Source organism: Microtus pennsylvanicus, chromosome 6 (genome assembly GCF_037038515.1).
Source record: "Microtus pennsylvanicus isolate mMicPen1 chromosome 6, mMicPen1.hap1, whole genome shotgun sequence".
Classification (NCBI taxonomy): Eukaryota; Metazoa; Chordata; class Mammalia; order Rodentia; family Cricetidae; genus Microtus; species Microtus pennsylvanicus.
The window spans coordinates 54,988,558-55,016,521 of NC_134584.1; the positions used below are offsets into that span (position 1 = coordinate 54,988,558).

Consider the following 27,964-nt stretch of genomic DNA (forward strand, 5'->3'; position numbering starts at 1 on the left):
CACATACACACACACACATAATCCCAGGTAAGTATAGCCTAAAACATTTGGGTTATAGGATTTGTTTAAGGCTGTGTGTGTGTGTGTGTGTGTGTGTGTGTGTGAGAGAGAGAGAGAGAGAGAGAGAGAGAGAGAGAGAGAGAGAGAGAGAGAGAGAGAGAGAGAGAGAGAGCAGACACACGCACACACCCTCATGGAAGCCTAAAGAGTTGGACAGCCTGCAGCTGGCAGTTATGAGCTTCCAGGCATGGATTCTGGGAACTGAACTCTGGTCCTCTGCAAGAGCAAGAACTCCTTGCTGCTGAGCCATCTCTCCAGCCCCTGGGTTGTAGGGCCTGTTTATTTATTCTTACTAACAAGACACCTCCCACTTCACACACATTTTCTACATAGAAATAGTGACTTTGCAGTGCAGATTGTTGTCTTACATGGTCCCCTCTCACTTCTCTAGATTTGAGCTCAGACATTCACATCACAGCCTCGCTCAGCCGGGGATCAGAGCCTCCCATGCAGCAGTCCAGCCCTTTCTTCTCTGGTCCTTGCCCTTCTGTCATAGCTGTTTGATATCTGTGAATAGTCCACTGGAAGAGGTAGAGGAGGTGCTTAAGCAGCGGGCTGCTGTGATCTGTAGTCAGTCTTACACCTTCTTCTTCTGGAAAATTTATAGTTAATGTGTGTCACTAAGATAAAGTATTGTGTGTTTGCCACAGTTTCCTGTTTGCTATAAAAAATAAAACGGTGCTTTATTACTCTGAAATCAGTTTGTTTTTTTAAAGTTTTCTGTGGTGATCCAGAAAGCTATAATATGCATTTTAATATGATTATGACATTTTGCATACATAGTATTCTAAATGTAAGTATGTATAACCACTTGTTTTGGGGGTTTTTTTTGTTTTTTTGTTTTTTATTTTTAGAGACAGGGTTTCTCTGTGTAGCTTTAGGGCCTGTCCTTGAACTAGCTCTTGTAGACCAGGCTGGCCTCAAACTCACAGAGATCCACCTGCCTCTGCCTCCCGAGTGCTGGGATTAAAGGCGTGCGCCACCACCGCCCAGCTGTATATCCACTTTTTAAAGTAATTATTTTTCAATCTTTTCAATATAATGAAACAACTGTCCTCTTTTGAAATTGATTAAAATGATAGAAAATGATCAAATGGAAGAAAATATCAAAAGGATGCTCTTGACAGCTAATGGAAGAAAATATCAAAAGAATGCTCTGACAGCTAACCGGTTTTTACATAATTGAAATAAAATAGATTCACAAATATGCAAATATGGAGGGTCTTTTTTGCTTAACAATAACAAAAAAAAGATTTATCTTAAATTACATCAAATATCCAGACCTTATAGTACATCTTAAAGTTTCTACCCAATTTATAAAACCGAAATTCACTCTTCAGGGGTAGAATCTACTTCCTTGTCTTAAAGATTATATTTGTTTTTCTAGGTTTATAACATTTAGATAAAACTCCCCTTTCCTGGGTCCAAAACAGAGTCATTTGCTTTGCCGAGATCTTACCTGGACCGCTCTGCCAGTTTTGTCTAACCTGTGACTTAATTATGGGCTTCCCTAGAGCCTGATAGGCAGCCAGCACTGCTCGAAGTAGAGACCAGCGTGGGATACAGATCTTTGTGACATTGTAACTGTAGGTTATATGTAACACAACCCCCAAAATAATAATCTAAAAGAACCTAGGAGCCATTTACCTGGATCTTCTGGAAGCCAGCAACTAGCAGGCGGGCATGCTCTTGATCATATGCATCCCGTCCCTGAAGCACGTATGTACAGGGCTTGATTCTGGGAACTCACTTTGCCCTGTGTTGCTAACAGAACTACTTGGCCCATGAGGAGCTCCTGATTGCTGTGGAGATGCTGTCTGCTGTTGCTTTGCTAAACCAGGCCTTGGACAGCAATGACCCCGTGTCTGTGCAGAACCAGCTGCGAAGTCCCACCATCGGCTTCAACAATCTAGACGAGGCACACCTGAACCGGTAAGGAGCGCTTTCCAAACCTTCTTTCGGGAGGGGAAAAAGTGTGCTTGGTAGATCTCCCAAATTAACAACTCACTCAGTGGAGAAGCCCACATACCCTGCTTGCATTGCCTCAAGAGCTGCTCTACCCTGCGGTAAGAGGCCTTCTTTATAGTCTACCTTTGCTGGGGACAAAGTTATAATCTTTTGATGAGGACTGACTTTATCCTAAGCAGAGATTGCTTACTGGAGGAGCTGTTGAAAATATACCTCCCTTCAGGCCTCTTCAGGGGAGTTAGAAGTAACTATCCACCTGAGGTTCCATTCCACTGATAAGGAAACTTCTGGAGTCATGGACCCTAAGTGGGGCCCCAATCTCTCAACTCTTCTCACTGTTGAACCACAAGAGCCCAGTAAGCACCATGGATTGTATGTACCTCAGTTTGAGATATTTTTCGTTTCAAGTTTCTAGAAACCTGTGATTGCTAGTCCTACTTAACGCTGTAGTGGATCTAGAGAGCGAGCGAAGGACGGAAATTAAAAGCCGAATCAGGGACTTCTCTTTTCTTTTTGCTACTTACTGGGTGCTGAACCCAGGGCCTCCCACAAAGGAGCACTCAACCCCCAAATTAGATTCAGCTAGGATGAAGAAAAGAAAAGGCAAAAAAAAAAAAAAAAAAAAAAAGAGTTGAGCGAATCCTGACTTGCTGTGACCACCAGAGGGCAATGTCTACCCAGATCTTGACAGTAATTTGGCCAGTGCCCCTAAACTGGCTCTAATCCACAGGATGGCTGATCTTATGTCAAGCACAGTTGCAAAAGAAGGGAAAGGGAGGTTTAAGATTCTGAGTAAACGGTGTCGGGTCACTTGCCTTTATCCAAAATTACCAGAATTGGAGGGACAGTAGAGCCTCCTTTCTAGTCTTCCTGCTGAAATGCGTCATCCCGTCCTACCTGAGTTAAACCCTCCCGCTTGACATACTCTGGAGCGTTTATTTCCCGGGTAATTTTCTCCTCCCTCCCTTGCTCCTGCTAATGGGGTCACGCTTTTCTCCAGGCCTAGAAGCACCAGTCTGACCTAGTTTTCTTCTTCCTTTAGCCAGAACCCTTGTGCCATGAGGCAGCTGCTCGTGTCCACATCCACTGTGCACAGCGGCCTTTGTCCACAGTACTTGGCAAAGGGCTTCCTCTCCAGAGGTCACCATCACCTAGCTGTTGTATCTCTTTCTGCAGTAGCATCCACAGTGAAGGACCCTGCCTCTTTCCTCTCTCCATCCATCCAGCCGTCAGTCAGTCTTCTCTAACCAACCCTTGACCCCACTTGACACGAAAGTCTAAAGCAGAGTAGCTCGCTCCTCGGCAGAGGTTAAAATCTAACAATGACTCCTGACAAACTAATTGTCCAACATACCAGGCCACTGCCCCCTACATGACGGTCCTTGTCTTTCCAATCTAGTTACCTATTCTGTTGATCAAAATTGCTTCCCTATGTACAAATGCCACTTAGGGAAAATGGGCCCACTCCGTTTGAGAGCCACATGGCCTGCATGACTCAAGTTCATGATATAATAATAACCTAAAAGAACAGAGGTAAGCCTGGCATAGTGGCATATGCCTGTGATTCCAACATTCAGGACCTGGAGGTGGAAAATTGAGTTCAGAATCTTCCTTGACTATATAGCAAGTCTGTTGCCAGCCTGGGCTACATGACTCTATCTCAACATGAAAAAACAAAATAAACAAGCAACAAAAACTACATGTTTATGTTTGTGCACGATTGAGTTTCTGATCTCTGAGTGACATGGTTTTGGACCTCACTGGGCACTGTCTACTTCAGCCAAGCTGTCTCCAGCCACACTGAACCTGCTGGCCTGGCCGTCTCTGTACGTGCCCCTTTGACCGCCAGGAGCTTGGCACCTCCATCGAGCACAGTATCAGCACATTGCCTGCTACGGAGGATGCACTCATGAATTACTTGATGCTTCTCACCCTAGCCAGGCTGCTCCTCCTGGGAGCAGGTGGCTAAGAGATACATAAGCTTTGAAGTCAGAGTTATTTACTTGGCCTCCTCTAACCAAATCTTTTCCTTGTCATCTGTAAAGACAAACATAAAGGAAATAAAACAACCGAACCTCTCTCCACAGTTACAGAAACGCTTTGAGAATTCAGTGCTTAGGCCAGGGAAGGTACACCACCAATTGGTCCCTTCCACTTCCCCTTTGACACCAGCCAATCTGTTTGTGAGGGCTACCACTCATCCCTCCTAATTTTGCTGTCGCGGTGCCTTCATCCTAAAGATTGATTCTCTTTGGAAGGGCCTGTGGCGTTCTGTTGGCTTTTTCCTTTGGTTCATTGGTGTGCGTTTCTCAAGGGATCATGGGTGTCGGTGGGTTTGTCTGTGCCCATCCTGGAGGATTCCCACCTGACTCCTACAGAGCCATCACTTGGATTTTTATTAAGTCTACACGATGCCCAGAAGGACTTTGTACTTCCCTTAAGAATGGTCTGCATCTCTAAGAAAAGCTAACCAGTACAAATGGCCGAGGGTCCCTGCTATTAGTGCCGTGAGTGCTATTAGTTTACACAGCAGTAACTTTTTCCTGACTCTTACGGTGAGACAAAAATCTCAAGCATGATCCATAGCCAGTGTCAGGCCTGCATTTGGTTGGTCATCATGGGTCATCATCCCTTCCTGTTTTGGAGAACATTGTTTTTAAGCTACAATCTCTAGCCGTCACCTCACCCTGAAGCATGAAGAACTCTGAGGGAATCTGTCGCTTGCAGGGAGACATGTTTAGGCTCTTGAGGTGCTCCTTATAACACCCCCCCCCGCTAGCATGTGCCGAGGCAATAGGTGAACCGTGTGCCTAAAGGACTGTCCTTTACTTTCCTCACAAAAAAAGATGGAACAACGCGAACCTCTTGAGTTCCTTTACTTTTGGCCACCTAGTTCACACTGCTGTATGCCTTTCAGGCATAAAATTGACTTTTATGAAAAGCAAGAGTTTTGTGATAACATATCAAGATGGGTAAATTTTCCCTTCAAATTTCCTTCAGTTTCAAAAGAAAGAGATCAGAATGGTTGGGCAGAGTCAACCAGAGGTTGCACCCAGTGAGGAGGTCAGAAGTCAGAAATGAGGTCTCAGTGCCTGGCAGCGAGAGGACACAGAAGGTTCTGAGTAACTTCCATGGAGCCCCTGGAGAAATGGGCAGGTGACAAGGGGATCTAGACCATTCTAGCTCAGCTCCTGCATTGCATTGCCAAAAAAGTTTGTGAAGATCTGAACAGCCCTGCAAGTTTTTTGGAAGTGTATTACCATGGAATTTGAGCTCTTGGTAGGCATATGAGGTGTGACGATACATGCTGCTACCCTCCGCGACTCGGGAGTCTCTGGCAAAAGGATTAAAAGTCACAGACCTACCTGGTTTACGTACCAAGTTCAAAGCCAAAAAACACCTGCCGGGCGGTGGTGGTATACACCTTTAATCCTAGCATTTGGGAGGTAGAGGCAAGTAGATCTCTGTGAGTTCAAGGCCATCCTGGTCTACAGAGCAAGTTCCGGGACAGGCTCCAAAGTTACACAGAGAAACCCTGACTGGTAAAACCAAAACAGAAAGGAAGGAAGGAAGGAAGGAAGGAAGGAAGGAAGGAAGGAAGGAAGGAAAGAAGGAAAGAAAGAAGGAAAGAAGAAAAGAAAAAGAAAAAAGCGTCAACAGCAGGGTATACCCCTGGACCCAGCTATACCACTCTTGGGAATATACCCAAGAGAGGCCCTATCATACAACAAAAGTATATGCTCAACTATGTTCATGGCAGCATTGTTTGTAATAGCCAGAACCTGGAAACAACCTAGATGCCCTTCAATGGAAGAATGGATGAAGAAAGTATGGAATATATACATATTAGAGTATTACTCAGCAGTAAAAAACAAGGACTTCTTGAATTTTGCATACAAATGGATGGAAATAGAAAACACTATCCTGAGTGAGGTAAGCCAGACCCAAAAAGAGGAACATGGGATGTACTCACTCATATTTGGTTTCTAGCCATAAATAAAGGACATTGGGCTTATAATGCATGTTCCTAGAGAAGCTAAGTAAGAAGGTAAACCCAAAGACAAACACATAGGCATCCTCATGAATATTAACCTTCATCAGGCGATGAAAGGAGACAGAGACAGAGACCCACATTGGAGCACTGGACAGAAATCTCAAGATCCAAATCAGGAGCAGAAGGAGACGGAACATGAGCAAGGAACTCAGGACCGGGAGGGGTGCACCCACACACTGAGACAATGGGGATGTTCTATCGGGAACTCACCAAGGCCAGCTGGCCCGGGTCTGAAAAAGCATGGGATAAATCCAGACTAGCTGAACATAGCGGACAATGAGGAATACTGAGAACTCAAGAACAATCGCAGTGGGTTTTTGATCCTACTGCACTTACTGGCTTTGGGGGAGCCTAGGCAGTTTGGATGCTCACCTTACTAGACCTGGATAGAGGTGGGCGGTCCTTGGGCTTCCCACAGGTCAGGGAACCCTGATTGCTCTTTGAGCAGATGAGGGAGGGTGACTTGATCGGGAGAGGGGGAGGGAAATGGGAGGCGGTTGCGGGGAGGAGGCAGAAATCCTTAATAAATAAATAAATTAAAAAAAAAAAGAATCGACTAAGATGCCCATGAATTTAGCTGGGGCTCAGCTTCCACATCTGCCATGGCGAAGTCATGACGAGAATGGCCTCCTTTACTTCCATACGTGTGTCCAGTTACAGTCTCAGCCTCTTTACATGTGGTCCTGAAAGTGTACTCACTCAATCCAGAGTGGAAATGTAGCTGGAAAAAAATGAAAATTTGAAAGCTAAGGGGAAAAAAAAAATAGACTTTGTATTATATAAAAAAAAAAGAGAGAGACGTCACCTAAGTAAAGTTCTCGTGAGTTGTATATCATCACAAAGACAAGACACACATGGCAACAGCTTGTTTCTCCATGGAGGCATATAAATAACAATAGCCAGTTATAATGAATGAAGAAAACCCACTCCTATCTGCTACACCTGGGAGAGGCACATTTCAAGAACAGCTCTGTGTTTTTGAAGAGACTGAGGTCACAAGACTCTTGTCTGGGTTTCTTAGAGTTTTCTCACAAGCACTGAGGGTTCTCCTTCCATGGTTCATTCTTGGATCATGGCCAACTGTGGGCCTGGAGAGATGGTGTAGCATTAAGATCGCATACTGCTCTCAGAGGATCTAAAAGAAGACAGTTCTCAGCACTCCCATCAGCCCTAGCTGCCTGTCATTCCAGCTCCGGGGCAGTTCAACACCTCTGGCCTCCACGGGCACTGGCACATATCCACACACAGGCACACATGCCTATGCATAATTTTAAAATAAAATAAATTAAAAAAAAGTATCAATGCTGTAAGTCTAGTGTGTGCTGAAAAAGCTGTACAAGACGCTTTCACCTGCCCAGCTACTCTTTGTCCAACCACCTCAGGACTCTGTTATCAAACAATGGGGTCACATCCTACGCTTCCAGTCAGGCCTGCCCACCCGTCCTCAATAAGTCAATTAAAAGAGTCAAATTAAAAGGACTTATTCAATGTGACCACAAGGAGATCCAGCAAAACCACGCATTCATCTTAGGGGTCTTGAAGTGAAATCAAAGATTAGAGGGCCAAGTGTGTGCACATCCAACTGGTTTCAGTTAAGGTGTGGGCCTGCCCACCACTGACCCATCACCATCTGGCTTGAGTCCCATCCTCTAAGGTGGTCTGGCAACTTGTTAGAACTGTGCAAAATCTATTCCAGAGACAAGTTCCCCTTCTGGCTGACTCCTTTTCCTTCTACCAGAATGAATTCCAGTTTCTTTGGGGTCCATTGTTTGAACAGTCTGCAGTCAGATTGAGAGACACAGAGTGTCTTCCCCTCTGCCATGCCGGTTGCAGCATCTCCGTTTGGCCCATAGGTGAATCTTCAGATTTAGGGCGTGAGCGAGGAGTGGAAGAAGGCTGATGTGTATGACATCACTGTTTTCTCGTACACAGGTATGCAGATGAGCTACTCTCTGTTAAACAAGAAGTGTTGTCTCAAGGGCAAGATACCTTAAGCTGGAACGAAATTCAGAATTGTATTGACATGATTAATGTCCAGATTCAAGAAGAAAATGACCGTAAGTATAGAGCAGTTTCCTTCTGTAACAAGTGGGAAATCGTGTGTGGATTTTGTATTCTCTGGATGAGCGCGGTGAGAGTTGGCTCATGGGGATATCCTATTAACTCAATGTACATGCATTGATTATAACAGATTTGTGCAAAGCACATATAAAGAGGTAGAAAAATAGATTGATGCAAGTCCTAATTATTTATTGTTTTTACCTAAACTGTGCTTCTGTAGTTGCATTTCTAAGAAGACATCTTTATTCTGACCTTTGATCTTTCATTTGCATGCTTCCAACCTAGAAATAAAAAGATGGAATATAATATCTGACCATATGGTCACATATCACGATAATTTGCTCTCTTTCTGAAATGATGAACTGGTATAAAAATGGGAGAATTCCAAGAACACGTAGCCTGATGTCAGTCTGCTTCCCCCTTCTCCCTTTGGCTGACACAAACAGTGAAGGAAGGAAAGCTGGTTGACTCCTATGGCTGCCACACTTCTGTAGTGTGAATGAACAAGTTCAGGCCTCGGGCTGGCGTTTCCAACAAAAGGAAGGCCAAGGCTTGACTTGTTAGCAGCGATGGATTAGAACCAATCAAATCTCTGACCTCCATTCTAGTCAAGGCTTTCCCTCTCCTTCCCTCCTTTCCCTCCTTCTTTCCTCCAACCTCTTCCTTTCTTCCTTTCTTTCTTCTTTGCTTTTTTTTTTTAATCACAAAGTTCTTACTATATAGTCCAGGCTGGCTTTAAATTCAAGATCCTCCTGCCTCCACTCCCCAGTGCTGAGGTTACAGGCATGAACCCATGCATGACCCAGCTTCGGCTTTTTTTTTTTAATTAGACACTGTAGGATTGATTTATGGGCTAGACAGTGAGTTACTCTGACTAGCGTAGGTCAGTACCACCTTGCCTCGGTCACCCCAAAGGACTGCAGTTTATTTGTAGGTAAGTTTCTCTGTGTCTCAGTTTTCACGTCACCATCTACATAGGGAACCCAGGTTTGAGAGGTCAGATGGCCATGCCCAGTCTCCTACTCATCCCGCTATTTGTTTTTTGGTTTTGGTTTTGGTTTGTTTTTATTTATGTCTTTTATTTTATTTATTTATTAAAGATTTCTGCCCCCTCCCCGACACTGCCTCCCATTTCCCCCCTCCCCCAATCAAGTCCCTCTCCATCGTCAGCCCGGAAGAGCAATCAGGGTTTCCTGCCCTGTGGGAAATCCAAGGACCACCCACCTCCATCCAGGTCTAGTATGGTGAGCATCCAAACTGCCTAGGCTCCCACAAAGCCAGTACATGCAGTAGGATCAAAAACGCATTGCCATTGTTCTTGAGTTCTCAGTAGTCCTCATAGTCCGCTATGTTCAGCGAGTCCGGTTTTATCCCATGCGTTTTCAGACCCAGGCCAGCTGGCTCATCCCGCTCTTTGTAAGGTCAGCGTTGCGGGTGGCTTTTAGTGCCGCAACAGTTGGCTTCTGTAGCGCTTGCGCTAGCTCACAGATAGAGCAGGCACTTGTCTCAAGCCTTAAGCTCTTTCGGTCTGGTGAGCTCTAGTGAGGTAGGTGTCAGATCTGGTTCCCTTAATGCTTCATCTAACTCTGGAATACTGGAATCACCCGTGATTCTTTCAGTCAGCTACTCTTGGCTGTTTCCTGTGAGCCCGATGCCAAGTTTGCATTTTGTTAATCCGAGGTCATTTCCCCCACTGAAACGGCATACCACCTTCATGGCGTACAGTGGGTTTGGATTTACCCACTGCTGTCTGTACATGGTCATGATCTTTGTCCTTTTCAAGCCCTGTGTATGTCTAAACTTCTTTGGGGGCAGCTCAGTTTTCTGTTACCCCTCTCTGCGTTTCCTGTCCTTGAGGCATTGTAGAATCTCTACAATCCGACATTTGATGAACGTGTTGGCTTGGGAGCTTGGGGCTCTTGCCAGATGTTACCCTCGAGGGAAGCAGTGATTTGAGCGAAGGTTCAGCATCTTGGGGGTATAGGTGGTGGAAATCACTGGTGTGTGGTGTGTGTGTGTGGTTGCTGGTCCACTGTCCTCCTGCCATCTTTTTAGACTCCCACGTCTACACTCTTGAACTTCCTGCCACCCAATTATTAAAATTTCTTTTGGTAAGCAAAAGAAATCATCAGGTGCCACCATTGTGTTTTCGCTCCTCTGAGGCTGTTCAGGGTGTTGTCGGGATATACTACCTACCCAAGGGAAGGTTTGCGAATTCCCCTGTGCCCACAGCTATTGCACCGTGTCCCTTGTCCTTCTCACTGAGGAGTGCCGTCCTCAGTCTACTGAGGACAGAAAAACAAGTGTTTATATAACTTAGACACTTGACCTTTTGTAAGCAGAAATTGTCTGTAACTAAAGTCTCTTGACTGCTGTGTCCATTCCCACAATCCACCAGTGAGTGTCTTGTCATAGAGGGCACGGACTTATCACCGGGGAAAGTTATTTCAGATACTGCCCCCTTCCTAGCACTTGGGGACTTTAATACACAGTATTTAATTTACCTGTCCTTTGGTTTGGTTGTTCTTTTTCCTCTTGTTGAAATGAGGCATTTAAAAAAAATTAACATTAAAGATCAGGATATAAAGTTTTAGATTCCTAATGGCATTATTCAAATATAATGTTTTTATTGCTCCTATCCACTCCCCTCCACACTCCACCTTTTGACAGCTTCTTGCCCTAGCTTCCTTTCCACTTCATGCCTTATTGCCATCCCCATTCTCAACACTGCTCTTATTTTTATTTAAAATTCCTGAAGTGTCATGTTTAATATCATATATTAAAGGGATAGCTTAAAAAGCTACATATTAAGCTTTGGTTACATAGTAAGAAATGGGTTTCATTATGACATTTTCATCATCCCCTTTATTCCTTCCCCACTTCCCCCTCTCTTGCTAGTCCCCTTCCTCCCCTAAATGGTCTCCTGTTCTGCTTTCAAGATGTGGGCCGTCTATTAACCTTTAGACCTGTTTCTTCCCTTCTCATAGTTCCTTTCTTGTTCGGTATGTAAGACTAAAAAACCCCTCTCAGATAAAAGTAAAACTTTTAAATGCCTTACTATAACCAAATGAGAGTTATATAGTTACAAAGAGCTGGAGTCTTCATGGGAATTATGAAAGAACAGTATCCTGGCCTTGTCCTCCACACCCACTCCATGTGTCTGAGGTCCACGCCTGTGTCTGACTGGTGGCTCCCTGGGCCTGCAGCTAATAGAAGTGCTAAATGGGAGAGGTATCCAATATCAGGCTGCTAAATACGTTCCCGGACTCTGATGTTCTGTTGATTTCTTCCTGGAAAAACCCACATTTCTCAACGAAACCACAGAGGAATATTATTTTTACCCATACAGCCTCCGCAAGAAAGTTTTCATATTTGAGTTGCTTTTAAAATTTGGTAAAGTGCCATTCCCTTATAGGTTACTCCGTCCATTAACTCAAGTATACGTGTTCTCTAAGAACACCCACTGTCCCCTGGACTGGAATGTCATAGCACCATGCATAGATCAAAGAAGTAGGTCATGGGCTCAGGCTCAGCAATCTGTTCTTGTGGGATTTACCTTTTACATGTATAAACAGAAAAAGTGAGGCAGCTGTGCCCAAGGGGCTTCTGGGTAGGGTCCTTGGCTCCTGTGAGGTCACCCACTGTGACATCAGCAGCTGTGTTGTTAGATGCATTATCAAGAACTTAAGCAGTGATTTCCATTATGTCAGCCAGAATGCACGCCTTGCCGGGTTACGGGGCCCTTAGGGTGTGTGTCCATCCTCTTTCTCACACTTGGTTCTGCTAAGATCATGTTTGGATGGGGTGGTGTCCAGTGAATGATGGGACATCTCCTTCACACTCCAGTTTACATGTGGGACAGAATGAGAACAGTACCCGGAACTTTCCCCGGCTTGCCTCATGCTTGAAAATATTTAATTTGGATGTTAAAGAAATAAAGTTGCTTTTTTATTATTATAATACAATATCTCTATTATAATTCCTGGAAGGGATTCCTTTCCCTCCCGGATAAATCCCTTTATTCCTAGCACAGTGGTGTTTGTGAGGTCACCCACTAGAAAAATGTTTGCCTCGTTTAAAAGCTAGAATAGAGGTACATGTTTTTAAAACTTGGAGGTGTTGGGTTTTTTATGGCTTATTATGTTTGTAAAGTGTCTTGGGATTATTTTTCATGAAAAACAATATACACCATAAGAATATTTGGCTGTTGCCGTGTGTTTCCTAACTTACTGCTAGGTGGAGTTTAGTTTCTCTACCAGGTCTTTCCATCAGCACCAGAGTAGGCATCCAGTCCCCCATGCGTGTGTATGTATATGAGTGCATGTATGTATATATGTACAATGTATGTGAGTATATGTAGGTATATGAGTACACGTGTGTGTAGATATATACCTACTTTTGTATATGGCTGCTGGGTGTTGGTTAATTTTTTGATAATATGGTAGTAATGAGACAGATCGCTTTTGCTTGTGGTTGTACAGCATTTTCACACTCCATCACCCAGCTTCTTTGGTTTTCATTCTAAGTCCTAATACAGCCTGTGTTCTAAGATCTTTAATATGTTTGACATTATACCAACTAAACAAGAAGGTATGCTTAGCCCTCCCTTGCCGCATCCTTAAATTAGGGTTCAAGGCTAATAATGTCTAATATTAGGTAAATAATGCAAGAAATTCACTATCTATATTTGAACCTTAAAACTGTCCCCCAAAATATGCAAGGCATTGTTTTTATTTGGAGCCTGCCTCTGTTTGCCGGCCATATGTGACTATTTAAAATGATCGCAGCTAAGCAAATTTACATTCTGTTTTCATTTGCAATAGCCTCATGCTAATCGCTCCATAGTTACGTGGCTGATGACGGCCATATTGCATAACACCACACGCGAAAAGACCCACCATTGCACAGACATCCACTGGACAGTGCTGAGCTGTGTGGACAGCCATTCTACTTTCTCTTAATATTGTAGGAAATTGTTTGACTTTGAACTATTTGTAACAGCTGCAAAAAAAAATAGTAATACAAAGAGCAGAATGCGTGCCTACAACTCTCTGGTTTTGCATTTCCATTTCTGTCCATCTCTACGTTAAACTTATCCTTTGATCCTCTCTCCTCATGTATTGGTAGGGTGTCCAGCACTTCAGAATCATACCGAAAGTGGTTTTCTCTTGCTGTTCATATACAAAAATGTGCCTATTCTGAAAGTGTGCATTTGTTGAAATATAAATCACATACTATAATGTTTGCCTTTTAGAAGTGAACGGTGAGGCTGGGCAGATGCCTCAGCAAACTGGATCTTCCTCCAGATAACCTTGGCTGGATTCCTAGGATCTCATCCTCAAGGCAGCTCATAGCCCCTTTTAACTCCAGTTCCAGGGAATCCAGTGTCATCTTCTGTCCTCCACGGGCAGAAGGTGTACATGTGGCACACAGACATACATGCAGGCAAAACATCCATACACATGTCTTTAAGTCCATAGTAGCCTTTTGTGTCTGACTTAAAAAAATAAAACAACTCAGTCACATTGTATTATATATTAGTATATTTTTATAATCCTATCTAGGTCAAAGAATATGCTAGTCTATAGAGATACATTTGTTTATCCTTTACTATTTGACAAAAATTTAGATTGTTCTGCTTTTTAGCTATTATAAAAAACATGCTGCCTTAAACCTTCAAGTTTTTATGTTGATCTGGGTTTTCAATTAGGTATTTAGAAACAGAATGGCAAGATCACATGATAATTTTATATTTAGTATTTTGGGGTTTTTTTAAGCCTGGCTATGATGCCCAGTTTTAAATGCAGTGCTGAAGATTGAATCCCAGACTTCATGCATGCAACATAAGCACTCCAATGTGCCAAGCTGCAACCCAACCCTTCCAACTGAAGTTTTTTTATTTTATTGATATTTATTGAGCTCTATATTTTTCTCTGCTCCCCTTCCTGCCTCTTCCCTTCCCCTTCAATCCTTCCCCAAGTCCCCATGCTCCCAGTTTACTCAGGAGATCTTATATTTTTCTACTTTCCACTTCCCATGTAGATTAGATCGATGTAAGTCTCTCTTAGTGTCCACATTGCTGTCTAAATTCTCTGGGATTGTGGTTTGTAGGCTGGCTTTCTTTGCTTTATGTTTAAAAACCACCTATGAGGGAGTACATGTGATAATTGTCTTTCTCTGTCTGGGTTACCTCACTCAAAATAATGTTTTCTAGCTCCATCCATTTTCCTGCAAAATTCAAGCTGTCATTTTTTTTCTGCTGTGTAGTACTACATTGTGTAAGTGTATCACATTTTTCTATCCATTCTTCAATCGAGGGGCATTTAGGTTGTTTCCATATTCTGGCTATGATAAACAACGCTGCTATGAACATAGTTGAGCACGTGTTCTTGTGGCACAATTGAGAATCCTTTGGATATATACCCAAAAGTGGTATTACTGGGTCTTGAGGAAAGTTGTTTTCTAATTTTCTGAGAAATCACCACACTGACGTCCAAAGTAGTTGTACTAGCTTGCATTCCCACCAGCAATGCAGGAGTGTTCCCTTTCCCCCACAACCTCTCCAGCATAAGTTATCATGAGTGTTTTTGATCTTGGCCATTCTTACAGGTGTAAGATGGAATCTCAGAGTTGTTTTGATTTGCATTTCTCTGTTGAGTAAGGATATTGAACATTTCCTTAAGTGTCTTTCAGCCATTTTAGATTCCTCTGTTGAGAGTTCTCTGTTTAGGTCTCTACTCCATTTTTTTATTGGATTATGTGATCTTTTGGTGTCCAATTTCTTGAGTTCTTTGTATACAGACCTCTGTCTGATGTGGGGTTGGTGAAGATCTTTTCCCATTCTGTAGGCTGTCGTTTGTTTTGATGATCATATCCTTTGCTTTACAGAAGCTTTTCAGTTTCAAGAGGTCCCATTTATTAATTGTTTCTCTCAGTGTCTGTGCTGCTGGTGTTATATTTAGGAAGTGGGTCCCTGTGCCAATGCATTCAAGTGTACTTCCCACTTTCTCTTCTATAAGGTTCAGTGTGGCTGGCTTTATGTTAAGGTATTTCATCCAATTAAACTTGAGTTTTGTGCATGGTGATAGATATGTGTCTATTTTCATTCTTCTACATGTTGATATCCAGTTATGCCAGGACCACTTGTTAAATATGCTTTCTTTTTTCCATTTGATATTTTTTGCTTCTTTATCAAAGATCAGGTATTCACAGATGTGTGGATTGATATCTGGGTATTCTATTCAGTTCCATTGGTCCTCCTGTCTGTTCTTATGCCAATACCAGGCTGTTTTCAGTACTGTAGCTCTGTAGTAGAGTTTGAAGTCAGGGATTGTGATGCCTCCAGAAGTTCTTTTATTGCAAAGGATTGTTTTGGCTATCCTGGGTTTTTTGCTTTTCCAAATGAAGTTGAATACCATTATTTCGAGGTCTTTGAAGAATTTTGATGGGATTTTGATGGGCATTGCGTTGAATCTGTAGATTGCTTTTGGTAAGATTGCCATTTTTACTATGTTAATTCTGTCTACCCAAGAGTATGGGAGGTCTTTCCACTTTCTGGTGCCTTCTTCATTTTCTTTCTTCAAAGATTTAAAGTTCTTGTCATATAAGTCTTCCACTTGTTTAGTAAGAATTACTCTGAGATATTTTATGCTGTTTGTGGCTATTGTGAAGGGTGTTGATTCTCTGATTTCTTCCCCAGCCCTTTTATCATCTGTGTACAGGAGGGCTACTGATTTTTTTAATCTTGTATCCTGCTACATTGCTGAAAGTGTTTATGAGTTGTAGCAGTTCCTTGGTAGAATTTTTGGGGTCACTTATGTAAACTATCGTATCATCAGCAAACAGTGAGAGTTTGACTTCTTTTCCAATTTGTATCCCCTTGATCTCCCTTTGGTGTCTTACTGCTCTAGCTAGGGCCTCAAGAACTATATTGAATAGATATGGAGAGAGTGGACAACCATATTTAGTATTTTGAGAGTTGCCAAATTGTTCTCCAATATGTTTGTACCACTTCCCATCCCCACCTACAGTGCAGACAAGTTCCTACTTCTCAAGCATTACCATCACTTCTTATGGTTGGTTTTTTATTACAGCACTTCTAGTGATTACAAAATTAAATCTGTGATCTGCCTTGCATTCTCCTAATTACTAATATATTGTGTGTCTCTTCATTTACTTATTGAATTTGTGTGTCATTATATAAATGCACATTTAAATCCTGCACCCATTTTAAATTAGTTACTGTCTTTTGATTATTGAATTATAGGAGCTTTTTATAAATACCATGGATTTGTCTTGTTGGATTTGGATAGTTGCAAATAGTTTGCCCCATTCTTGAACTTGCCCTTTAATTTTCTTTGATAGAGAACTTCCAAGCCCAAAAGGTTTAATTTTTATAAAATCCAATGTACTTACTATTTTTCTTTCTTTGGGCTCTTGATTACAATAGCTAAAAAGATAATTACTCATAAGATATATTCCTATGTTTTCTTCTAAGAATTATATAACTTTTAGTTTTAGTCTTTACATCTAGGTCCAGGTTCTATTTTGAGTTCATTTGTGGACAGGATTTGAAGTATGGGTCCAACTTCATTCATTGACCCAGCACCATTTTCCTTTAGCAATAGTCTTTGTAGACTTTTGTTTTTGCACCCTTGTCTAAAAAGTAATTGGCCATAAGTGGAAAGGCCCGTTTCTAGATCCCCAATTCTGTTCTGCACATTCATATGGCTTTCCTCATGCCAGGACTCGATAAAATTAGTCACTGACTGGGTAATGAGTTTTGAAATGGGGACAGAACCCCCAGCTCACAGGATTCAGACATAATACTGGCCCCTGTCAGATAGCAGGATGAATCCGTTTTCCTCTTTTTTTCAGGATTGCTTTGGTGGTTGTTGCTCCTTGTGTTTTATGTACATTTGGGGGTCAGCTTATTACATTCTGTTTTCTGAAAAGACTCCTGGGGTTTTATAGGCATTACCCTGGAGCAGGTCATTTTAAGGAGCCTGTCTGCCTGCCTGCCTGCCTTCCTTCCTTTCTTTTCTTTCTTTCTTTCTTTCTTTCTTTCTTTCTTTCTTCTTTCTTTCTTTCTTTTCTTTCCTACCTTTCTTCCTTTTTTCCTCCTTTCTTTCTTTTTACTTTCCTTCCTTCTTTTCTTATTTATTCATTCATACAATGCATCCAGACCACAGCCTCCTCTGGTCCCCTCCCCCCCAGTTCACCCTACTTGAGGAGTAGTCCTTCCTTCACAACACTGTCTTCAACCTGCAGCCATGAGATGCCTTCCCCTGGGTTTTGGTTGCCACTGATTTGTTTCCTAGTTTTTGGTATACATGTGTTGTGCTTCTTAAATCATCCCTGAATGTGCATGACTTTGACACTGAAATGAATTTGTGGTTAGAATCTATTATGAATTGCATTTTAAAATGTAATTTAATTATTTATTTTATTTATTTAATTAATTAATTTCATTTTAAAATACACATTAGATGCATATAGAAATGCAATTGATTCTGTGAATTCACCTTATATCTTATCCCCAGCCTTCCCATGTCTGTTTTTAGCTCTCTGTAGCATGTAACATGAGAGAATGTGTAACGTGCTGTGACTTAGAAAACTTGCTCCTCTCTCTGCAGGAATGGTGGCTCTCAGGTACATCAATGAAGCCATCGATGAAGGGAACCCTCTGAAGACATTAGATACCTTGCTGCTACCCACCGCTAACATCAGAGATGTGGACCCAGATTGTGCCCAGCACTACCAGGATGTTTTGTTCCATACGAAATCTCAGAAACTCCTGGTACGTTCTAGAATGTAGACGTTTGCGAGAGGGAAGACTTTTGATACGTTTGTCATAAATCTGATGAGCTTCTTATCCCAGTGAATGAGGATAGAAACAACAAGGCTGTTTTTCTGGAGCCAAGCATTAGAGAAAATCCAGACCCAGAGTGATCACTTCTTCTCCTCCACTGAATATGCAGTTGTAGGTGAAGTCTTATCCAGAGTGCAGTTCCTTGGGCATTTCCTGTGTATCCATGCCATGCGCAACATCTGGCGGGGGCAGGGACTGCAGAGGACACGTGATGCTATTTGAAAGTTTTCTGTCCTTACGGTCTAGATGGTCAGGAGCTTGCTGGTGCGTCACTGTTTCATAGGGAGTGAGTGGTAGGAGAGCAGGAGAGAATCGGGGTTGAGATATTGTGCTCAGAACCTTGAGAAGTTGCCATGGAGCTAGAACAGTAACTGCGCCTAAAGGAAAAAGAAGAGGTGGTTGGGCAGGTGGGTGAGGAGGTTGACATGGTATGGGCAGTGCCCGATGGATGATATCTTTATGCTCTGTTCTGAGCATGGGAGGGCACTTGCCTGGAGTTCTCTTGAAGAGCAGTGTTGTTATTCACATCTGAATTTACACTGAGGGGGTCTCAGGAAGACTTAATGCTCTTGGAAAGATACTGGGCTGAGCGTTGAGACTTACAGGACCTGTTGCCCAAGAATGGAAGTGAGGCTGCCAGGTACAGTAGCCATTTCTGACATCTGTATTCTCAGGTGCACACCCCGCTGGGAGGACTGGGAAGCCCCCCCCCCCCCCGTGTACTCCTTCATAGCCCAGGATCTGCCCCCTCTGAAGCAGGAAAAGCACTCTGCTTAGAGCACGTGTGGACCGAGCATCTCCTGTTTGCAGGCATGACAGTGGTAGTTAAACATCTCTTGTTTAATTCTCATAATAGCCCTGAATCATTGCACCATCATCACGAGTTCTGAGATAATGAACCAGGAGTTAAATAACTGTGTCCATGGCAGACAGCAAAATAACAGCATTGAGAGAGAAAGTTGCTTGCTTTGGAGACAGGCAGGCACCATTTAGATCCTGGCTCACTGACCTTAGACAGACCGCCGTATCCCCATATGCTCATTTTCACATGCATAAAATTAGGATCATACCTGCCCTGAAGTATTACAAAATGAGTTAAACAAGAATACGAGATACATACATGTATTGTTATATGGCAGTATATTAATGATATTGTAAATGCATGCATTTGTTTTTATTTTTTAAGATTTCTCTTGTTTTTAATTATGTGCATCTGCATGTTGATATGAGTTCATGTGTGCAGAGAATGCACTCGGAGACCAGAGGTGTTGGATTCCCCTGGAAGCAGAGTTGCAGGTAGTTGTGAGCTGCCTGATGAGGGTGCTAGAACCCCAACTCTGGCCTTCTGAAAGAGCAGCCCAGGCTTGTAACTGCTGAGCCATCTCTCCAGCCCTGAGTGTATGGTTTTTGTGTGTATGTGTGTAGCTATAGCATTTACTATAGAGTCCAACACAAAACAAACAGCAGCCTGTTTGAGGATTATTGAAGACTCCTGTGGTTGCTTCCCTGCCCTCTTTGAAAGGTGATTGTTTTGGGACCATGACTGTGCACCTGACTGGGAAACACATACAATGGGTATCAAGACAGGTGGGGAAAGATGCTCCTTACAGCAAGAAGGAAAGACCAAAAATGACCTTAACAGATTACTTTTCCATGGCACTGCTGGGGATCAAACCTACAAGACCTGTGCCCTTCTTCCACTAAGCTGTGTCCCCAGCCACAATCCATAATTTTTCTCTCATCCTGATCTTTTTTACCAAAGGAGGGAAGGAGGGAGAGAGGTAGGGAGGGAGGAAGGGAGGGAGGGAAGGAGAGAGGAAGAAATGGAGAAATGGAGAGGGAAAAGAAAGGAAGAAAAGAGGGAGGGAGGGAGAAATGGAGAGGGAAAAGAAAGGAAGAAAAGAGGGAGGGAGGGAGGGAGGGAGGGAGGGAAGGAAGGAAGGAAGGAAGGAAGGAAGGAAGGAAGGAAGGAAGGAAGGAAAAAAGGAAAAGAAATCTGATTCTGTTCTTTCAGCCGAGTCTTTGTGTATTGGTTTTCGTTTGCTTTTTTCTTAATCTCTACCAGGTTCCTAGAAAATTACAGTGTACATACTTGAGGTCATTTCTTTGTATTGCCTTCCCACAGTCTAGCCTTGGGAAATAATAGGAATAAAAAGATATTGCTGCATTACGGTATGAAGTAAAGATTGTCCCAAAGCATACAGCCATTAAGGGGCATAGTGAGTGGCAGCATCATGGAACGGATACTAAGGCTCATCAGAGTGAGTGAGGACAGGGGAGTGGCTATGGAAGTTTCTGGATATTCTGTGTAAGCACCAAGTTCTCTTTGTGTTGAGATTGAGTAAGAACATGGTAGCGTATACTTAGCAAAGCACATTTTCTATGTCTGTCCCCTGGAGAAAGTGAATCACGAGCAATTTAAAATTGAAAGCTTTATTTGACACTTAAATTTTACCCTCATTAAAATTTGGATTTGTTAGCTAGGTGGTGGTGGTGCACGTCTTTAATCCCAGCACTTGGGAGGCAGAGGCAGGTGGATCTCTGTGAGTTCGAGGCCGACCTGGTCTACAAAGATCCAGTTCCAGGATAGATTCCAAAGCTACAGAGAAACCCTGTCTTGAAAAGAACAAAAACAAAAAATTTGGATTTGTTCTTGATGGTTACACACACACACACACACACAAAACACACACACACAAATTAAGTGTGCCTTTTTGAATAAAAAAAAAAGAAGCAAAGAAAGGACATGACTACCCCTAGGTGTGGTGGAGGAGGAAGTTTATTACACAGAGGTGGGAGAGCACAGTCAGAAGCAGGGACATCTGGGAAAGTCCAGAGTGAACATGGCCAAACTGAGCTGTGCCATGTGAGGAAAGGGGCAAGGGAGAGGGAGGAACCAGGTGTAGCAGCCAAGAGACCCCAAAAGAGTAGACTAAAAGACCAGATAACCAAAATGGTTAGATTATATAAGGAAGGGCAGCTGGGGAAATTTAGGGTAGGGGGTGGGGTGTGCCAGCCAGGAGGGCCCCCATATCAGGTAGAGACTGAAGGATTCAGGGAGACCCCGAAGGCCAGGTCTACTTTTATATATTAAGTAGGCTTTGTCCTGGCTATGAAACCTAATACTTTGTTGTTTTGGTTTTGGTTTTCATGTTTGGTTGGTTGGTTTGGTTTGGATTTGTTTTCCTGTGTTTTTGAGACGGGGCCTTACTATATAAGTAGAACTCGCTCTGTAGACCAGGCTGGCCTCAGCTCACAGAGATCCACATGCGTCTGCCTCCCAAGTGCTGGGATTACAGATGTGTGCCACCATGCCGGATTTGTGTGTGCCTTCAACTAGTAAACACTGTCCTGTTCCACCAGGACAAACTACTGCAGCTAATGAGACTCAGCTCTCAAAATGAATTCCTTTCTCTGAAGTTTTTAGACTCTTAAAGCTTGCTTTGGATTGATTTTAAATTGCTTAAGATTTATCTGACTTTTACTTCGTTACACTTATTTATGTCTTTTATTTGTGTGTGAGTGACAGACTTCCTGTAGAGTCGGGGGGTAACCGGCAGCGTCGGTTCTCTTCTGGCACAGGGTGGGTTAAAGAGATCACTCGTGTCACATTTGGTAGCAGGTGTCACCCACTGAGCTGTCTTGTAGCCTTGTAAAGTCTTTTAATGTAATGCTTTCGTACAAGTATCTATTGTTTGTTGAGCATATCCCCCTCATGCCTACTGTCAGCTCTGACCCTCCCCTTCCCTTTGCCCTCCTTAGACAGTCCACTCCTGTCATTTTATACATGCACATATACACGACTTTGCTTCTTTGTATAAAATCTCGGCCCCACAAAGGGTGAGAGAGAGAGAAAAAATATATTTTTTTCTGTATATTCTGAGACGGCCTAATTTGCTTAATATGATGATCTCCAGATGTTCTCATTTTCCTGCAAATGGCATGGCTTCCTCCTCTAAGGCTAAATATGCTTGCTAGGAAGGGCCGCTTTCTCCAGAGCTTGCCTTAACCACTCCTCTGTTGCTGGCTCCTGCCAGGTTCTGTATTTAGCCAACGTGAATGATGCTGTAGGAAACATGGGAGGGCAAGGATCCCTGTGAGGTGTGGACCTGGAGGCCTTCGGGTCAATGCATGTCCAATATGATGAAACAAGAAGCTATAGATACTCTCAACAATGTTCACTTAAAATGTATTTTTATTGTTTAGTGGATTATAACAAGTCTTACAGCTTCAGCCCAGCAATACTGCATGCTCAGAGGTTCCCTCAAGCCCATTTTTAGTCACTAGTGATGCTCCCCCATTAGCCACTGACATCACTTCTCCCATTCGTTCCCTCGGGTAAGGGAAATGACTTATCTACAGGAATAATCTGGAGATTTATAATATAATACCATTTCCCATTTTAAAAAAGAGGGGTGGAAGTAGCTGGAAACACTATTTAAATTGCTAAATGGCAAGGTGGTGTGGTAGCACAGGCCTTTAATCCCAGCACTCAGGAACCAGAGGCAGTTGGATCTCTATGAGTTCGAGGCCAGCCTGGTCTACAAGAGCTAGTTTCAGGACAGGAGCCAAAACTACACAGAGAAAACCTGTCTCAAAAAACTAAACAGAACAAAAAACAAATAAATTGCTAAATGACTTTATGAGGGTATTTCTGTTTAGCTTCCTTATTTTTGTAAACAAGTCTAATCAGAAATGATATCATCTCATGTCATATAGGATATGCTGGCTTGTCAGATTGCACTGAGTAGAACTCTGTGCTGCTTAGATGCACTGGGGTTTTATTCTGTCATTCAGCCACATGCTATACAAAGGATGAAGCTGACCCCACAGGGCATGACCCTGGAATGACCACGAGAACCTCAAAGTGGGGAGGACAGACACCACCTTCTCCATCATCCCTCCCAGGCGGCTTCCGGGACCCCTGCAGACATTGAGTTGCACAGATTCCGAATCCCTGTAGCAATGGTACTGTACTTGGCTACAGCCTCTTCGCATCCTCTCATTTATTTAGCATCACTTCTGGATGACTGTACCAACGCTTAATCCAGTGGAGATGCTGTATAAAGAATGATGCAGGATAAATGCTGCCCAAAGACGCTGCGTTGTGTCAGGAATAAGAAAAGTCCATTCATGTTCAGCTCATATAACTCTTTTCATGCAAGTGTTTTTGATCTGTGGTTGTTTGAATCTGCAGGTGTGACGCTTGTAGGCACAGCAATCTTATGACATAGAAAACTTAATAGTCATATGCAAATGAGTTTAGCAGGCTTGTTTGTATAGAAGGGCCATAGATAAGAAAGTGCTTTAGAAACACAAATGAAGAAAATGACACTTCTAGTTTGAGAGTAAAAGAAGAACAGTCCTTTAAAGACGTGGAAAGTGGAACAGATTAGAGCAGGGATGCTAGAATGGGCTTTCACGGGGGCAGCGGGGAAGGGAAGGAAAGACAGGTGGTGAAGCCAGCAGGCCTGGTGCGCGGCTTCACAGGTCACATTAGGGAACTGGCCAGGAAAGCCACCCTCGGGTTTGTCACTTTAGGAGCCGTGAGGGGTCAAGGGAAGTGTTTGCCTGATGTATTCAGGAAGGTACTCAGAGAAGGTGAAGTGAAGGCTCGGCCAGCAGTGAGGACACCCGTTTAAGACAGAGGTGGGATAAAGACAAGTTCCCAGCAAGGGACAGGGTAACTGCTCAAAGAACCACAAGTAATGCTAAATCCCCAGGATGGCAGTGCTAGTCACTGGAGGAAAGGGGGAATTTAAAGTTTGGAGAATAAGGGAGGCAAATAGAAATCTGTCAATTGTCATAAGGAGAATAATGATAGTTTTGCGTAAGATTAAGACATTCTTAAAATACTGGCAAAGCGTTTTTAATCCTACTAATTTTACAACATTTGATGTTTGAAGCACTATTTCATAGGAGCTTTGAAATGGAACTCTTGCCAGGCCTGGTGATACATGCCTTTAATCCCAGCACTCAAGAGGCAGAGGCAGGTAGATCTCAGGTTTTTTTAGGTCAATCTAGTCTAGAGAGTTCTGGGCTAGCCAGGACTACACAGTGAGACCCTGTCTTTTAAAAAAAAAATTTAAAAACAGAAATAAAAAATTGAGCTGTTGGTGGCATGCACAAGTCAGCCCAAGCGTGTATATTTTCTTTAAGATGATCTTGCCCTCGTTGGCTAAGAAGTAAGCTGGTCTACAATTTTTGACATGACAAAATAAAGGAACGGATCTAGGCAGCTGTTCAGGCTACCCAGGCACAGAGCTATCAGATACATAAAGTACAAGCTATCAGTGTGGTTGTAATAGTAGTTGGCGTGGTGGACTATGAGTATAATGTTGGTAGGAGCAAAGCAAATTGTAAAAATCACAAGGATGAGGAGAATTGCCTTGATGTACCTCAGCCATCTGCGGTCCTGGGCGTTAAGTTTGCGGATGAGCGTTGTATAGCAGTAGACAATGACCACAAAGGGAACGAGGAATCCAAAAAATGCTAAGGAGATGAAGTAATAGAACTGGAAGGGAGACGGGGACTCGCATGTGTTGTGGACATCGTGACAGGTGGTGATCTCTGGCTGGACGAGATGGTACTCCTGCTGCAGGATGGCAAAGGGCAGCATGTATAAGAAAACCATCACCCACACCAAGCCACACATGAGCAAAGCGAAGTTGCGTTTGGGCAGCTTCCGGTACATGAAAGGATGGACGGTGGCCAGGTAGCGGTTGACGCCCATGCAGGTGAGGATCAGAATGGAGCAGTACATGTTGCCGTAGAAGATAACTGTGGTGATCCGGCACATGGCCTCTCCGAACACCCAGTTGTTCCCGTTGAGATGGTAGGCGACCTTAAACGGCAGCGTGACACAGAAGAGGAGGTCTGCGATGGCCAGGTTGGTGTGGAAGATGACCAGACAGATGGATTTGGTCCTTGTGGAGAGTTTCCACAGGGTCACAATGTTCGCTGGCACACCAACCACAAACACCAGGATATAGATGGCCGGTATCAGTTTGGTACTTAAGGAGCTTCTCAGGTATCCCATGGTAGCATTGTTCACACGGAGAGTTGAAATACTCCCCTCGGGGCATCTCAGTTTTACAGTTGCAGTGGCTCCAGTCCAGCCCTCTATGTCAGAAAGCGGGAAGTCTTCAAAGGTATGGGGCTCTCCATTAAAGGTCTTAATAGTTAAAGTTGGCTTGGCTGAGTTCTCTGGGATGTTTTTCATACCTGTAATTGAAAGAAAATATTACATATGATTTGTCAAGTCCTAACGGTAGTTTGGATAAAAATGAAATGTTTGATGCTTCATGATTTCTGTGGTTATAGAACTTGGGGTCATTTTTTAGAAATCTCTATAGATGATGTAACCCACAGGCATGTATATAATATGTGTAATATACTATACTGTGCTTTCCTGTGAGAACTAGATATCAGTCAGGACTTTAGAATAGTGCTCCAGTGGTTCTCAGTCTGGGTCATGACCCCTTTGGTAAGGCTCTGTCTCCAAAAATATTTCCTTTGCAATTTATAGCAGTAGCAAAACTACAGTTTTGAAGTAGCAATGAAATAATTTTATGGCTGGAGTCACCACAACACAAACTGTATTAAAGGGTCGCAGCACTAAGAAGGTTGAGGAACACTGTCGTAGATGAAACAAAACAGCACAATGGAATATTATAGAAAAAATATTTTGTTGCCTACAAGCTATCAGGAGATAGTTAGCCAACTCGAGTATACAAGCAAACTATCACTGAAAAGATAAAACTTGAGCAAAGACGAGCCAGCTGCAGATGTGGAACTTAATATGTGAGGTATGTTCTCACGGTGATGGCTGGCCATGGGATCTGGGAATGGCCAGTCCCTTTGATTCTGACAATGTCAGTTGCATACATTGCAGAGCTATGAAGTTTTAAACTCCACTGCCGTCAACAAGCAATACTTAGGCCAGAGAAGAAGTGCACGGGCATGTTCTGTCTTGTGTTAATTTGATACATCTAAGAGATGAAGTTGAAGAAGTCTCACAGTTCCCGAGGGGACCCTAAACTGTCCTCTGAAACCATGATCTGTTTGTACATTCTGGGGGTGCACACAGTCTTTTCCCTTTTTGCTGGCAATCGAACACAAGGCTTTTCAATGCTAGGCAGCTGCTCTACCACTGACCCCCACCTCCACCCTCTGCGTGCAAAATCTGCAGAGGGATGACTCCTGTGGTGGATGGAATAGCATTCTACTCACCCCCAACCCACCTGCTATCCTGTGGAACCTAGGATATGCTACCTCACATGAAAAAGGGGTTATGTAGTTAGGTATCAGGAGATGGGGGCAGAACCCTAGCTTGGCCATGTGGTCTAAATGTAATGTTACAAGTTCTTATACATGTGAGACAACAGGATCAGAGTCGGGCTTGAGGTGATGCTATTGGCTTTGAGGTTGGAAAAGAATCCAGGAGCCAAGTAGCACGGGCAGTGTCTCGTGGAAGTGTCGAAGGCAAGATCAGATTCTCTCCTGGAGCATCAGGAGTGAACACAACCCTAGCAACACCTTGATTTTTAAGAATTTTGACCTCCAGAGGCATCAGATGGTCAACCTGTGTTGTCTAAAGCATCACTACGAGAACATTTATTATAGCCTGGACAGGAAACTAATATAACCATGATTTTGGCCCATGTTTAAAGTGGGTTTGGTGGCAGAAGGTTATGATGGTAAGAGATTCGGGGCAGGGGGACCTGATGTGCAGACTGCTGACCAGATTGCTCAGAATCTAAGGGTGGTGAGTCATTGAAGCAGAGGCAAGGCTGTAAACAGGTAAAGACGGGAACTCGTAGGTACGCTGGACTCTGAGGGCCATCTCATCTGATTGGCTGTAGAGGGGCACTTGCAAGCAACATAACTGGAGGTTTCCATTCTGAATGATTTAGAGGAAGAGGGCACTGCTTATAACTGCATTCGGGCAAGAGTGAGGGGATAAAGTGGGAAAGAAATTCAGACCTCGGGTTTATAGGAGGTTTGTGTGTTTGGCTTGTTGAGACAGGGTCTCACTATAACCCAGGCTGGCCTTGGCTCCCTTTGTACTGGGATTCCAACTGTGTGCCACCACACCTGGCTAAATCTCAGGCTGTTGTATGACCAACCTGGGACAGCTGCTGGAATGTTAGTCTGTAAAATGTTGGGCAAGCAGTTCCAACTCTGGATGTGGCATTCCCAAAGGCCAAGAGCAAATGTGGGGTGTGCCTGCCTTAGTCTTCACGGGGTCTGTGGTTAAATTAGGAGAGTGGAGAGGTGGCCTAGGGAGAGATATGGGAAGAAGGAATGCAACGATGGGCTTCGGGAGAAATACCAGGTTTTAAGAGAAGACAGAAAAATCAAAAGATGAAATTACTGTGATGACCTAAGGAGTTAAAAATGGATTTTTAAAATGGAAGAAACATACCAACTATGTGCGGTAGAGACTTGGCACGACTCAGCTTGTTCATGTTAATAATCGGTTCCTCGAAAACCAATTTAAACCTCATACATTCCAACCTGAGAAGCTACTCCCCTACCACTGAGGTCCTGACCCAGAGCCCCTGAATCCTCCATTTTAAACATTTGAGGATGGTGTTCAGTGGTCTGTCCTCGTTCAAAGCCAGACCTGATTTAATGTCTGGCCTTTGCTCCCAGGTGTAAACTCCTTCATACCTTGGAGTCTGCCCAGGCTGAATTCAGTGTATCAGGTGGGGTCAGTGTTATCTGAACAACTGCTCTGTGAAGGCGACCGGGGTTGTTTAAGGAAGGAATCATTTGGAAGGTAGCGGTCTGTGTATCTGTGCTAAGATGGAGCCTTGGAGGAATGTCCTGTGATGTTTGAGCTCAGTCACTCAAATCCTTCTGCACATTGCCTTTGGGAAAAGTCAAGATATCCCTCAAAACAAGTGCTTTAGCAAGTTGGGCAGAACGGTGTGTACAAATTTCTT

General features: G+C 43.3%; 2 protein-coding genes across 2 annotated transcripts in view; one reads left to right on the forward strand and one right to left on the reverse strand.

Annotated features, from left to right (window-relative positions):
• The window catches only part of Iqgap2 (IQ motif containing GTPase activating protein 2), a 283,168-nt gene that overhangs the window by 180,640 nt on the left and 74,564 nt on the right, over positions 1–27,964 (forward strand). Inside the window, exons 11-13 of the mRNA XM_075976277.1 lie at positions 1,832–1,992; positions 8,015–8,139; positions 17,779–17,942. Of these exons, the coding sequence (XP_075832392.1) occupies positions 1,832–1,992; positions 8,015–8,139; positions 17,779–17,942 (450 nt within the window). The remainder of the gene's footprint in view (positions 1–1,831; positions 1,993–8,014; positions 8,140–17,778; positions 17,943–27,964) is intronic.
• Positions 24,099–25,238, reverse strand: F2rl2 (coagulation factor II thrombin receptor like 2). The gene has a single exon (XM_075976279.1). It carries the CDS (start codon positions 25,234–25,236, stop codon positions 24,193–24,195), a length of 1,044 nt encoding a protein of 347 aa, XP_075832394.1. The 5' UTR covers positions 25,237–25,238; the 3' UTR covers positions 24,099–24,192.